General features: G+C 35.2%; 1 protein-coding gene across 1 annotated transcript in view; it reads left to right on the plus strand.

The window, feature by feature from the left end:
* GPATCH1 (G-patch domain containing 1) overlaps nucleotides 1-15,713 on the plus strand; it is a 50,967-nt gene that overhangs the window by 22,707 nt on the left and 12,547 nt on the right. Inside the window, exons 10-15 of the mRNA XM_069082630.1 lie at nucleotides 6,579-6,783; nucleotides 7,694-7,990; nucleotides 9,769-9,947; nucleotides 11,417-11,544; nucleotides 12,511-12,647; nucleotides 12,880-13,046. Of these exons, the coding sequence (XP_068938731.1) occupies nucleotides 6,579-6,783; nucleotides 7,694-7,990; nucleotides 9,769-9,947; nucleotides 11,417-11,544; nucleotides 12,511-12,647; nucleotides 12,880-13,046 (1,113 nt within the window). The remainder of the gene's footprint in view (nucleotides 1-6,578; nucleotides 6,784-7,693; nucleotides 7,991-9,768; nucleotides 9,948-11,416; nucleotides 11,545-12,510; nucleotides 12,648-12,879; nucleotides 13,047-15,713) is intronic.

A 15,713-nucleotide genomic window follows, 5' to 3' on the forward strand; every position in this document is an offset into this window, starting at 1 on the left:
ATTTATATAGCCTTAGGGAGTTTCCTAGTGCATCTAGAAGTTAAATGATTTTCCCAGGCTCATATGGCAAGTAGGTGTCAAAGGTAAGATTCTAGCCCAAGGCGCACTCTCTCCCGTGTCTTGATGATGCCTCTCATTCAAGGAGAAATATTTTAGAAATAAACCAGAACTTCATTTTGATTTAATTTTAGGGGCCACATAATCATTTCTGACATATCTCATTTAACCCTCTCAAAACCTGATGGTCCCTCTTATAGATATTATCCCCATTTTACAGATAAAGGAAGTGACTTTCAGAGAAGTGAAGGGACTTGTCTGTAGTTATAGCAGGAAGTGAAAAGGGCTATGCTCAAACTCCATCCTTCCAATTGTGAAGCAAGGAGTCTGAAGAAAAGGAAATCTGATTCATTTCCTGGCCAGTCCTGAACAAGACTGTTCTCTTAGCTTTTAAATTTACAGCCTACTCCTTTATTACCTCAAGTGAGTAGACAGGTGAGTTAGCCTTGGTTAAATGCTTTTCTTGCTAATAGGAGAATGGAGTGTGAAGGTAGTCTTCGAGGAGAGTGGTGAAAAATACATTGTAAAATATAGTTTGGCATTCAAAAATGAAAGAATCCGAAGATTGTAGATTGCTGTATATCTTAGATACTTTAAAGACGAGATTTTGAAGGTGCTAGACAGGGCAGGTGCCAAATGACATCCCCCCAGAATGAAACTGACTCTTAAAAAATGTTTTAGTGATTCATATTGTCTTTTACAGCAGTTACTTTATCAGTCTCTCCATAGTATCCTCTCTTATATAACCGAAAAGAACAAAGTAGTTAAAACTATTTAATATAGCAATTGTTATTGATATAGCATGTGTCATCCTGACCCGTAGTCCAAAATTCTTTAGGTTAAAAATAGAAAATCAAGAAGCTCACATTCTAATAAGGAAATACTATACTTATGGGAAGGTTCAGCTGCATGTTAGAAATGCCCAATGATAAAAACCATTTCCTCTCTGATGTTTAACTTTTTGACCATGCCAGTGACTTCTTTCTTTCTTCTGTCTAGAGTAGCTATGGCCTCTGGGAGAGTAAGGTCTGTAGCACTTGCAGAGGCATTTGACAGCTTACATAACCACAAGAGTTGCCCACTTTGGGTGACTGTAGGAACCAGACTGGAAGAAAGGTTGGTAGTCAGGGAGCCATTGCTAGTCCTGGGGCTCTTGTGTCCAGTCCCGACCTGATTTCTCTAGAGTCTAAGGGGAGGTGGTAGTTGAGGTGATGGCAGTGGTTTGGCTTACCTAGTACATATAACCTCTAGTCTTTTTTTTTGTTTTGTTTTATTTTGCTTTTTTAGAGGGCGATTGGGGTTAAGTGACTTGCCCAAGGTCACACAACTACTTTTTGTGTTAAGTGTCTGAGGCTGGATTTGAACTCAGGTCCTCCTGACTCCAGGGCCAGTGCTCTATTCACTGTGCCAGCTAGCCATCCCCCTATAACCTCTAGTCTTGGTTGTTTTTTTTTTTTATCAGGGAATCTTGCTGTTTCTACTAGGAGGGAAGTAATGTTCAATTATTATTCATCTGGAACCACTACTAATCATGAGTTCATGATACTACATGGTTCTCCTCCTGCTTCTGTTCGTCTCAGTCTCTTTCGCTCATTCATCATCCATGTCATTCCTACTAACTGTAGGTGCACTCTGAGGCTCTGATTTGGTCCTTTTTCTTCTCCCTATACTCTCTCACTTGGTGATCTTATCAGCTTCATGGGTTTAATTATCATTGCCATGGACTCTTAGATCTATTTGTCTCTCTCTAATATCTCTTCCTAAACTCTTCCTGAGTTCTGGTCTTACATCATCAGCTTCCTATTAGACTCTTTAAGTTGGATGTCTGTAGGCAGCTCAAACTCAACATCTCATATATAGAATTCATTATCTTTTCCCTCAATAGACTTCTCTTTCTAACTTTTATTTTACCATTGAGAATACTACTATCCTAGTCACCCAAGTTTGCAACTTTGGAACCACCTTCACTCACCACACATATCCTGTCATTTGCCCAGTCTTGCCATTTCTGCCTCCACATCTCTTTAGATATGTTATTTTCTTTCCACTTATGTTATAACCACCACCCTGCTTCAGGTCGTCATCATCTCTCACGTGGGCTGTTGTGATAGTCTCCTATTTGGTTTTCCAACTTTAAGCCTCTCTCTCCACTCCAGTCTATTCTACACATTGTTGCCAAAGTGATTTTCCTAAGGTGAAGGTCTGACCACATCAGTTTCTTATTCAGTAAACACTAGTGATTCCCTGTTATCTGTAGGATCAGTTATAGACTTCCCAGATCAAAACACCTTTCCCTGGCCAGCACCTTCTTATATGTGTTGTCTCATCTTTAGGTCTTTTGTATTTTCACCCTCAGCACTTGGTATACTTTTTTACACATAGTAAATTCTTAATAAATAAATGCCTTTTATTCATATTTAGTATTCAAGTAAGGGGTGAGGCTTTCCTGTGGGTGGTAATAAATTATATTTCTAGTCCATAAGAAAAACAGAACTCCCGTGTGATGAAAGAGGAAATGAATGAAAAGAATTGATTCAAATCATATAGAGGAAATGCTCACAAACCTAAGGGGTTTGTGAGTTTAGGTAAATTTTTCTGGTGAACAGAATTGGACAGAAGGTAGGTGAAGCATGAGTTAAATTAATTGACTTTACTTTAACAGTTCAATAGATTGGGTATTCATTGGTTACTAGAACAAAGGAATTATGAAGATAACTAAAATTGGAACAGCCCTCAGAGATCATCTAGTTCAACCTCCTAATTGAAGCATGAATCAAATCCACTTTATAACATTCCTGATAAATGATCATTGGACTTGAAGACCTTCAGTAGTAGGGTCTCAATACCTTGTGAGGTCAGCTTCAGTTCTCTTTACCCTCCCTACTTACAGTTCAATTTTTAAACTCTCTAAGAACTTAGATAAAAGAGAGGTACCAGAGAAATTAAATTATCAATTGGTGATAATAACACTATCCTTTTATCAACTACCTATTTAGGTTATATAGTTTTAAAACTTTGCTAGTTTTAAAGTTTAGATTTGACATGATTCACCTTCTAAGTAGCATGAAATCTTGTGGGAAGAGAAGTAGGATAAATGCAGACTCTTTACAATTATATATGTGTTCAGGCAAAGAAGAATGATTAATATTTTTAAATTATCCTTTTATATTTGTTTTATAAATTAAGCATTTCAGTTAATTTGTTGTGCCTTTATTAATACATTGGTATCTATTGGTATAGAGAATTCTGAGTATCATAAATATCTGAATTTCGGTTTTGTATTTTGAAGTAGGGAGTTAAATTCAGTTATTTATATGAAATACCTCAGATGAAAATAAAACGACATTAAAATTTGAAGTTAAAGTATTATCAGAAAAGTAATTAAAATTTGGGTTTAGTTATTTTAGCCTTGATTTATGTCACAGTCCAAATATATGTCATCTATAGAATAGCAGATGAGACTAATCCAAGTATAGCCCAAATATATAACTGAGATTTTTAAAGAAACTGCATTTTAAATTTAAGAAGAAAGTGAATAAAAGTCAAACATAGTTAAACATAGTAAACTCATCTTATTGGAATTAAAAATAAGCCCTAAATCTAGCATTTTCTTGCCCATGGAAACTTATGAGCCAAATTACAAACAGGATAGGTGTGCATATCATCTCATCTCATTGCTTTATGTTCTTCCCACTAGTACAGGTTACGATCCAGACATCACTTAGCATACTGTATATTTTTTGTCGGTATCCTTCTATAAATACTCCATAGAATATTTTCTCAGTATTCTGGCTCCCTGGTTGGGGGGTAGGATGGTGGAGCAAGGGAAAATATACTGTAGATACCAAGATAGCCATTTCTAAACTATCTATCCACTGTCTCTCATTCTTGTTATTTGACTGGCTCACTTCTTTAGCTGGCAGATATATTTTCTGTGTCATTTCTTGCAAACAAGTTATCCTTGGTACTATACCACAACTTATTCACAACTACTTGGTGTCTTGTCATTATCTTTTGGATTTTGTGTGAAGATTTGTTACCACAAGAGGCGGCTAGGTGGCGCAGTGAGTAAAGCGCTGGCCCCAGAGTCAGGAGGACCCAAGTTCTGTTCTGGCCTCAGACACTTAACACGCACACAAAAAAACTAACTGTGTAACCTTGGGCAAGTTACTTAATGCCAGTTGCCCTCCAAAAAGCAAAAAAAAAAAAAAAAAGATTTGTAACCACAGATCATCACAAGGAAAATATTGGTGTTTAAAATGTCTGACTTTCACTATAGTAAGAAGCTTAGAAACATTGAGAGCACGGCACAGTTTCTCCAATGAAGTCCAGCTTGACTTATTCCTCCATAATTCAGAGCTCAGTTTATTATCATTCTGTTGCACTCATCCAGTAAGGTAATCAGTCAACAATAAAACAGTCCCTATCCAAGGAGCTCACCTTCTGTTTGAAGAAACAGCATGCATATATAACTTGTGACCCAGGGCTGCCCAAAGACTTTAGGTTCATTTGAACCTGGGAGGTTGGTTCCAAAGGCTCAGTTTTTCTTCCTTTGGCTTGTTGCCCCTATCTTGGATTACTCTAGAAAAGCCTCTAAAATAAAATTTAGGTAAGGGCAGCTAGGTGGCATCATAGATACAATGCTGGATTTGGAGTCATGAAGAACTGAGTTTAAATCCTGCTCAATATATTTCCTAGCTGTGTAACCCTGGACAAGTCACCTCTCTTGGTCTTAGTTTCATGATCCATAAAATGGGGATAATAATAATACCTATCCTGCAGGGCTGTTGTGAGGATCAAATGAGGTAACATTAGTAAAGTTCTTTGAAACATTAAAGTACTATATAAATGCTAGTTGTTATTTTGTTGACAGTGGTGATGGTGGTGATGATGATGATCACAATGGCATAGTGTGTATTTTTAGCATGTTCTAAACAGGGTCCCCAAATCCTGTATAGGCACTCATTGTGCAATATGGTTATTGGTTATAGGACAGTCTTAATTTGACCCCAAGATCTCACTAGAACCTTTGAACAAATAAGAAATGTGAAACACTGAAAGACCTCACTGACTTCATTTACTCATAACTTCCTTTACCCCCAAAAGGGAACTGAACTTGGAGTTGCTGTTAGGGCAATCCTTTTTCATTCCCAGGAGTCCTTTGTCACAGATTCTTACATAGTCTCGTCAAGACTCTTAGTCTTGTGGTTGGGATTATTCCCAAAAAGTAAACATGTTTTGAAACTTGCTGAGCAGTTCTTTTTGACTGAATTTTCCTTATTGAAATAACTAATTGGTTTTGCTCTCCCAATTGAACACTGGGCAGGAGCCATGTGAATTGTCTTCTTTCTCCAAAGATTATGTTGTATCAGGAAGTCTTTCTAGAAAGTCTAGTTTCCTAACTCTCAAGCTCAGAAAATATTGAAGCCTAGTTACCCATAAAGCAACTGCGAACCTGGTGCTGCCCAGGAAATTTTCCTTTTCTGCTAGAAGACTAGATGCTGAGATCATGTTGCTTAGGAAATTCAAAATACCCACCCTTCTGCATAGGTGGTTGGGGATCAGGAACATGGCCCTTGAATTCCCTTTTCAGGCAGAATGTAAGCATTTCTTCCATTGTTGTGTGTTTTTGTGGTACCATTACTGATCTTTTGTGTTGGAGAAGGTGGGTGGTAGCGAAGGAGAAGGCCTCTCCTACTCTGTTGCATTCCAGAAGAAGATCCAAGAATAAATTCTTAAGGATTCCAGGAACTCTCTATGTATTGGTGATCTAACTCAGTGTGTTTTCTGTCTAACTCTGTTCAATAACCTAGATAATATGCATTTTTCCTACACTTTATTTCTCTACCAGGGGAAGGGAATAAACATTTATATAGTACCTACTCCATGGCAGGCACTGTGTTAAGTGCTTTTACAAATATTATCTTATTTGATCCTCGAAACAACTGTGGGAGGTAGGTGCTATTATTATTCCCATTTTACAGTTGAAGAAACTGAGGCAAACGGAGGTTTAAGTGACTTGCCCAGGGTCACACACCTAGTAAGTATTTGAGGCCAAATTTAAATTCAGGTTTTCCTGATTCCAGAGCTCTATCCACAGTGCTACAGCTGCCACTATGGATCATTTAACTGAACTCTTTCAAATAATTATAGATTTCAGTGAGATAGCTTTGCAGTGGTCCCAGGGACTAATACATTTTATATAGAACATTCATTCCAGCAATATATTTAGTGGAGACTAGGGAGCAATAAAAACTGAAGGATTAGGAATAATTGAGTTGTCTGTGTGGTTCTTTAACAAATACTTTCATTTTTATAAGCATAGTAGTTTTTATAACTAGTATGTTCTAAACAGGGTCCCCAAATCCTATATAGGTACTCACTGTAGATTTGTGATTACAGTTTTAAAAGTTAAATGTAGCATTCCTATTTACGTTAACTACCTGGGATGAAAGCTAGGATATGAAGGAGTTTTTTGTTAGTTTGTTTTTGTAACATATATTTTCTATTTATTTTAAAAGATTTACCCACCACCTGAATTGCCAAAGGATTACAGACCAGTTCATTATTTCAGACCTGTGATAACTTCGACCTCAGAAAATTCTCATTTATGTCAAGCACTATCAGAATCAACTGGGAAAATATTAAGTGACATGTCAAAACAAAGCAGGTATCAGTTAAATGCATCTAAGAGGGGAGAAATGCTTGGAGAAACTCCTATTCAAGGTATGTAAAACAAAACCATTTCAGTGAACATCATGTAACTTATTTAAGTAGGTTCTTTTTTACCCATTGGATATCTAGACATAATTTTCTATTTTTTATAAGTTAAAAGAAAAGTATTTTAATAGCATTGTTATGCCATATATTAGAATTGACTGCCAAATAACCAAATAAATATACAGCTAATAATGATAATATATTTATATTCCTTTATTTAATGATAGTTTGTTGACTTTACCATCCATCTTTTTCTCAGACTTATACTACTCATCATTAGCAGATTTTTCAGGACAGTTCTTAATTATCTAAAAATTACTAATAATTGAGAAAGGTGATAATACCATTTTTTCTTCATTTGCTTAGATTGAAAATAACATTTCTAAGACTGAAAGTCATTATTCTTCTCTACTCCTTAGAAGGGTAGTCCAGAAGCTGGTGTTGGGGAAAATACTGTATAGATTATGATACAAAGATCTACTTTGGAATATTATCTTGTGCCTGCTATGTAGGTTTTGTCATTGATGCAGGCTGATGAATTGTAGCCTGTGTCATGGAGGCATATTGAAGTACTGGCCCGTCAAATATGGGACATCATTGACTAGGTGTAAGATGACTGAAAGAGTCCGTTTTCTGTTATTAACTTGTATAATGAACATTGAATTATTTAACTGCAGTTGTTTACTATCTCTAAATTTGCCATTTCTGAAATTTGAGTGTCAGCACCTGACCTGTGTCTCATTCAAAGGGATAGTATGGGAAAAAATTAGATAATATACATGAAAGGCTTTAACTTCCTTAAAAAAAAATAATTTAAGATATAAAATTTATTAATTTTAAGGTATTAAAAATGCACAATAAAGCATAGAAAGGCACAAACATTTAATACTTCTCAACTCTTTCTGTTTTTATTTAGGTTCAATGACATCTGTTTTAGAGTTTTTATCCCAGAAAGATAAAGAAAGAATAAATGAAATGAAATGGGCAACTGAAGTTAAAGCAGCTGAAATAAAGGCAGAGGCTTTGGTACCAAAAGCTAGGAATAGTAGATTTCAGCCAGATTCTCCAAATGATGTTCCATACACACAGAAGATGATATTGAGTGGGAATGTAACTGCAGGAAGATCCAGTGATTTCAGACCTTTTGCAAAAGATCCAGAAAAACAAAAGCGATATGAGAAGTATTTAGGCAATATTAAACAAGGGGAGAAAGGTAATCTGGGAATCTTATTTTACCATACCTTTTTTGGTCTTTCTAGGCTGCTGGGGGTGGGGTGGGGGTGAATTTTCATATGTCTAAATCGAAAAGTCTTGTCTTTTATTTTGGTGGTGCTGAGTCCACTTTATCTTTGAGTAAAGTTTAACTTGTGTGTAAGCATTTTGGGTCCCTCAAGGCCTTGTGGAATCCTATTGTTGTAGCTAAGAGCCAGGCTTGTGGTAGGGGAACCTGGAATGCAGTTACAAAGAAACAGACTTGGGAAAAGCCATGGAATTGGGAAGCATTGAAAGAGCAAGAGACGTGGAGCAGTGATACTGATTAATTATCCAAATTCAAGAGAGAGGGGGAAATTTTTAAATTTAATGAAAACGATTTAAGCATCATTTTTCATCTTCTTTAAGTGCATGTGTCCCAGTAATTGATTATGTACAGACCACCAGTGAACATGGGTAGTTTTTGCTTTTTGAGTACCTTCAAATATGTTAGAAATGAAGGATGAAGCTCCTTTATAGATTTCTTTGCTATCTTGTTACACAAAAGGCATTAACTATTAATACATTTATTTAAAAGCCATTTGCTATATCAAAGAGGCCAATAGGCTGAAAAGTCAGATGGCTATGTTTGGGTTCCTAAGGATTCTAATTAAAAAAAAAAATTCTGAACACTTAACAGTGGTGACCAGTTTGGTTTTTTTTTACATTTTTAATGAATGTTTTCCTTAGTAAATACAGCATAATTAACTGATTGACATGGTGAGAGAGAAATCAGTACTGTTTTATTACTTTTCCTAAGCTAATCTAAAATTAGAGCTTTTTTAACATTGCTGTAGTAAAAATTTTATGTTTCTGGTTAGAAAAATCAAGAATGTACAGTTTGATTTTATTCATTGACATAAATTATTTCAAATATTAGGCGATCATCTTATAAACTAAATATTTTCATTAAGGCCCTTTTTAAAAATAAATTTTTTTGTTGGTATACAGCAAGGTTGGGGGCCTACAGCTTCGAAGCCATATGTAGTCCTCTAGGTCTTCAAGTGAAGTTTGGATTCAGTCACAGGGATGCACTTGACCATATGTGTCCTTGAAGCTCAGGTTCCCTGTCTCTGAGATACATTACATACATCTGAGAAAATTACTTTCCTGCTTCTTTTTAGCCTCATTTTGCATCAGTTTATATAAATTTTCCCATTTGTCATATTTGCCAAGTCTTTTAGCATAGTAATATTCTTCTTTAAAAAAATATTTATTTTTAGTTTTCAACATTCACTTTGATAAGTTTTTCTCCCTGTCCCTTCCCTCCCCCCTCACCAATACGGCATGCAATCCAATATAGGCTCTACATATACACTTTCATTAAGCATATTTTCACGTTAGTCCTATTCTATAGAAGAATTAGAACAAAGAAGAGGAACCACGAGAAAGAAAAAACAAAACAGAACAAAACAACAAAAAAAGCAGAGTATGCTTCGATCTACATTCAGATTGCATATTTCTTTCTCTGGATGTGGATATAATTTTCCATCATGAGCCCCTTGGAGTTATTTTAGGTCCTTGCATTGCTGAGAAGAACTAAACCTATCAAAATTAGTCTTCGAATAAGCACAGTAATATTCTTACACTACAGCTTGTTTAACCATTCCCTGATCAATGGGCATTGGCTTTGTTTCTAGTTCTTTGCCAATGCAAAAAGTGCTGCTGTAAATATTTTGGTGCATGTGGAAGACCCTTTGTTTTTTATGATGAAATTATTTCTTCTGTCCTATGCAATAGATGCTTTGGAAAGTTGTTTAGATCCCAGGATGACTGAATGGGAACGAGGACGAGAACGGGATGAATTTGTGCGAGCAGCTGTGCTGTACAAGCCCTCCAGTTCGTCACTGTCCTCCAGATTTACTCATGCCAAACAGGAAGATGACACAGACCAAGTAGAAGTTCCTCGAGACCAAGAGGTTTGCCAATTGTAAATTTTTAATTTATAAAATACTAGGAAAATATTTTAAATCTCATAAGTAATATGGCAGTGTGACGTAGTGGATAAAGGGGCTAGTGTTGGAGTGAGAAAGGTCTGGCTTCTAGTCCAGCCTCTGACACACCAGCTGGGTGAAGTCAAATTACTTAACCTTTCAGTTCTTTGGGCGCTTTTCTTTTTGCTGTTTTAAAAAGAAATTTGTGTATTTTTATTACATGCATTTATAAATATCCCTCCTGCCGTTCATTCCTCCTACCAGTTGAGCAAGAACAAACAACAAAAATCACCCTCAAAAATAAAACCAGCAAAACAAATTCCTGTAGTGTTTATTGCCCTCCCCCCTTTCCCACCAAAAAATGTTTGTCTCTTTCTATGTTTTAAGTCCACCATCTCTCTGGCAGGAGGTAAGTGACGTGTTTCATCTGTAGTCATTTGGACTGTTGGTTAACCATTGCATTGATCAGAGTTCTAAAGTCTTTGAGAGTTGTTTTTCTTCATAATGTTGTATTATAAATTATTCTCCTAGTTCTGCCCCCTTTACTTTGTATCACTTCACAGCAATCTCTCCATTTCTTTCCATTTTCCTTTGAAGTTGTCCATTTTGTCATTTTTTATGGTATAATAGTTATCCATTATATTCATTTGCCATAATTTGTTTGGCCATTCTGCAAATGGAGGGCAGCCTCTTGTTTTTCAGTTTTTTAAAAGAGCTATGATCATTTTGTGCATATAAGTCCCTTTTGACTTTTTTCCTTTGGGGCAAAAGCCTTGTAGTAATAGAGTTGAGTTAAAAGATATGCACAATTTGCATGTTTCGGGGTATAGTTCCAAATTATTTTCCAAAATGACTGAACCAATCACAGTTCCACTAAGAATCTGTTAGTGTGCCAGTTTTGCTGCAGCTGCTTAAGAATTTGTTATTTTCTTCTTTTGTCATTGTTGTCAGTCAGAGGGGGATGAGGTCTAGGCAACTCTAGAAGACGCTCTCTGTTACAAGTGAGTTATTGATCTACATTGTTCAAAGGGTTCCCACACTGAAACTGTTAAATGTCATAAAGTGAAATGGTAAATCATCAAATGCATTATAGAAATATAAAAAGATCTATTTTATTTAAATGGATTTCTTGAAAGAATCCTTCCTCTTTTTGTCTTCAGTTGATTAGATAAGGTTTTTACAGTCATTCAATCAGTTAGCAAGGGTTAAGTGTCTCCTTGTTTTGGGCATAGAAGTACATATGAATACATACGAGATTGATACAGGGCAGCTGTGGGAGGAGAAGGCACTAGTGGCTAGGGGTATCAGAAAAGACTTCATGTAGAAGATGGTGTATGAGCTGAGTTTTGAGGCAAACCAAGAATTTCAAGAGGCAGTGGTGACAAGGGGGAGTGTTCCAGGTGGGGAAGACAGTGCAAAGGCAGAGAGAAAATAAAACGCTTGGATTTTTACAGAATGATGTTGATGACAAACTATCTGCTGTGAAGATGAAGATGTTTGGAAAGCTCACAAGAGATAAATTTGAGTGGCACCCTGAAAAACTGCTTTGTAAAAGATTTAATATTCCTGATCCTTACCCAGAGTAAGTTGTTAATATGATAGTAAGGTTAAAGGTAGATTTTTCCATCAGCACAGATTTTTCATATTACCAAAGTAAGGATAATGTTTGTCTTTATATTTAAATGTTTATAAACCCTTAACCGCCTGTTACTAGTAGTCTTAGAGATTAACGAATTTTCAGTATTACCTATAAATCAATCTTTTAACATCATCTTTTATGTTCTTTATGCAGTTTAAACTGAATGTTATTTATATGCTTTTATCCTCCCACAGCAATGTAGTCCTTTGCATTTAGTTACCAGCATTTTAAGAAAAGGTATACAATTAACCCAAAAATTGTCATACATTTGTATTAAGTTTTCACTGGTAATGTCTTTAATACTTAAATATAGGCATTTATGATTAGGAAATACTCCTTTTAAAATTAATTTTAATTTTTATTCTGGACTTAAGCATTTGCATATATAAAGTAGAATTAAAAAATAAATATATAAAGTAGAATTAAAAAAAGGATTGTACATGAAACTTCAGATTTCTATTATGTACAGTTTGGATTTTTTTCTTTTAAATATATAAGATAAGGAGCAGCTATGTGGCACAGTGAATAGAGCACTGGCCCTGGAGTCAGGAGGACCTGAGTTCAAATCCGGCCTTAGACACTTGACACACTAGCTGTGTGACCTTGGGCAAGTTACTTAACCCCAACTGCCTTGCCTTCCCCCCTCCAAAAAAAACAAACAAAAAAATATATAAGATCATCAACTTGTAGTTTTCAAGCTGCCCAGCTTTTGGAAGATACTTCTCTTGTACCCTACAAATGAATATTTAAAAAATTCAATTAAAAGTGGTTCTTTAAAATTTTGAAGTACTTTAACTAATACAGCTCTTTGTAGGACTATTAGGAAAAAATAAAAAGAATTGACGTTTTTAAAGAATAATTTATTTGAAAACTGGTATTAATTAAAATTCATCCTTTTCTTCCTTTTAGTTCAACTATAGTTGGATTACCAAAAGTTAAACGTGATAAGTATTCAGTATTTAACTTTTTAACAATAGCTGAGCCCACAACAGTAACCACAACTCAAGTATCAAATGAAAGGGCACAACAGAATCACAGTCGAAACAGTGAGTAGAATATCATTTGATTAATATCATAATAAATAGTCACTGTCTTCATATGTGGCCAATTATGGAATGTTATTCATTAAGAAAACAAATTGCTTGCACACTTCATTAGAATTGCTCAGAAATTTATAAATCAGGTTCCGTATAATAGTGAATAAGGAGCAATAAGTGATCTTTGTGATGGAGAATTTCATTTGTATGACTATTATTGTTGGTATCAATCAATTTTTAGAACCAAGAAAGCCATCTAGGTGGGATATACCTGACCAAGAGGAGAAGAAAGAAGATTCTATTAGTGAGTTTCTAAGTATGGCTAGATCAGAAGTGGAAATTCAGAAACAGCTGAGACCATTGGTAAATAATGCTGAAGGGAGTACAGTGGAATCATCTTCAACTAAGGTATAGATGAGACTGCTGTTTTTGTCATGTTCTCATATTTATGCTGAGACCATTATTTTTCTCCATTATAATGATTTCTGTACTTGTTAGTTACTCTTACTTACCGAGTGAGTTATTGAGTCCTAGAATCTAAGCAGTATTTTTTAATAGTGTTAGAGAAATGATTTAAATTCATCTTAATGTAGTAGAGCAGTACTATGTATAACTCTGCCTGTATTAAACATTGAAACAAAATTATTGACTTAAATTCTCAGCTCACCCTTTCTCTAAACTTCCCTTCTTCTATAGAAGATATTTTTCTTCTAGTCTTTCATGTTTACAACCTAAGAGGTATTAAATTTTTTTAACATTATTAACATTTTTTCAATTAACAAGCATTTATTGTCTATACCCCTGCCTCCTTTAATCCCCCAGAGAAAGAAGGGAAGAAATCCTTCCAGCAAATATACATAGTCAAGCAAAACAAGTTTCTGTATTAGCCATGTTCAAAAATGTGTGTCTCATTCTGCATTTTGAACCCCTCATCTTTCTGTCAGCACGTATAGGTAGCCCCCTTCTTCCTTGTGCCTTTGGAATCCTGGCTGGTCATTGGCTTTGATCAGAGTTTTTAAGTCTATGAGATGTTTGCTTTTACATTGCTACTATTATTGTATAAATTCTTCTCTCAATTCTGTTCTCTTTACTCTGCATCAATTCATACATATCTTTCCAGGTTTCTCTGAAATCCTCCCTTTTGTCATTTCTTATGGCACAATGATACTAAATTTATATAACATAATTTGTTTAGCCATTCTTCAGTGGCAGGGTATTTCCTTAGTTCCTACAAAATGAGCTACTATGAATACTGTTGTACATCTTGGTCCTTTTTCTCTTTATTTGGTCTTTTTAGGGATTGGCCTAGCAGGGAAAATATTGGATCAAAGACTATATAGAAACAGTAACTTTTTTGACATAGTTACAAATTGCTTTCCAGAGTGGTTGGATCATTTAACAGCTTTACCAATAGTGCATCATTTCATGAGTCTGTTTTCCTGTAGCTCTTTCTAACATTTGTCATTTTATCTTTTTGTTAGCTTTGTCAGTCTGATAGGGTGAGGTAGAACTTCACTGTTAGTTTAATTTTAATTTTTCTATTTATCAGTCATTTGAAACATTTTTGGGGAAAATTTTTATATTTTATTCTATTTTCCAATTACATATAAAAACAAATTTTATAACATTTGTTTTTAAAAATTTTGAGTTCCAAATTCTCTCCCTTCCTCTTTTTTCCCCTCCTTGAGAAGGCAAGCAGTTTGATATAGATTATACATGTGTAGTCATGCAAAATATATTTTGTAGTATTTTTTTCTTATGACTAGTGAAATGTGACTAGATTTCTTCCTTTGAAAACTGCCTGTTCACATGGTCAAAAATCTATTAAACTGTACATACCCTTTGATCCAGCAATACCACAACTAAGTAGTCTATTCCTCAAAAAGAACAAAGAAAGGAAAATGACCTGTGTGTACAGAAATATTTATAGGAGCTCTTTTCATTGTCTCAAAGCTTTGAAAAATGAGGGGGTGCCTATCAGTTGTGGAGTAGCTGAACAAGTTATGGTATATGTATGTGATGGAATGCCACTGCACTGTAAGAAATGGTTGAAGGTGGGGCTGGCTAGGTGGCACAGTGAATAGAGCACCAGCCCTGGAGTTAGGAGGACCTGAGTTCAAATCCAGCCTCAGACACTTGACACACTTATTAGCTGTGTGACTTTGGGCAAGTCATTTAACCCCAATTGCTCTCCAAAAAAGCAAAAAAAAAAATGAAATGTTGAAGGGAATGATTTTGAATAACCTGGAATGACTTGTAGGAACTGTTTCAAAGTGAAGTAAGCTGAACCAGGAGAATAATGTATACAGTAACAATAATAGGGTGAAGATGAACAACTTTGAAAGACTTAGGAACTTCTGCTCAACACAGTGGAACCAACTATAATACCAGAGTACTCATGATGAAATATCCTATCCACCTCCACACAGAGAGGTAATGAGATCAAAGTGTAGATTAAAGGGTTTTTTAAAATGGTTAATATGGGAATTAGTTTTGCTTTGCTATCCATATTTGTAACAGGTTTTGGGTTTTTTTTTTTTTTTTGCTTTCTCAATAAGTAAGGGGGAAAGGGGGGCAGACCTGGGAGGGAGAGAATTCAGAACAGATAATAAAAGTAAATTGCGTTAAAAAAAAAAAAAGAAAACTGCTTGTTCGTATGTTTGGTTATTTATCAGTTGAGGTATAGCTTTTATTCCTAGACATTTAAATCAGTTCATTATTTTAGAAATAAGACCTTTATTAAAGAAACCGTCTATAGAGATTTTCCCCAGTAACCTCTTTCCTTTCTAATCTTAACTATATTGGTTTTATTTGTACAGAAACTTTTTAATTTTATGTAATCAAAATATCCTTTCTTTCTCTTGTTTGATCTTGAATTCTTCCTCTATTCATAGGTCTGCTAGATAATTTCTTCCTTCCTCTTGTAATTTGTTCATGATGTGACCATACGAGTCATTTTTTACTTTTTACTCTGGCTCATTTGTCAAGTCCAATTTGGCAGGTCTTATTGATTCTATCTCTTCAGCATCTCTTATATCCCTTTCTTTTTACCCACACTACAACCTCCCTAATTCA

This window comes from Petaurus breviceps, unplaced genomic scaffold (assembly GCF_028583685.1).
Source record: "Petaurus breviceps papuanus isolate PSGF00001 unplaced genomic scaffold, PetGlider_PUasm1.0 171, whole genome shotgun sequence".
NCBI classification, from domain to species: domain Eukaryota; kingdom Metazoa; phylum Chordata; class Mammalia; order Diprotodontia; family Petauridae; genus Petaurus; species Petaurus breviceps.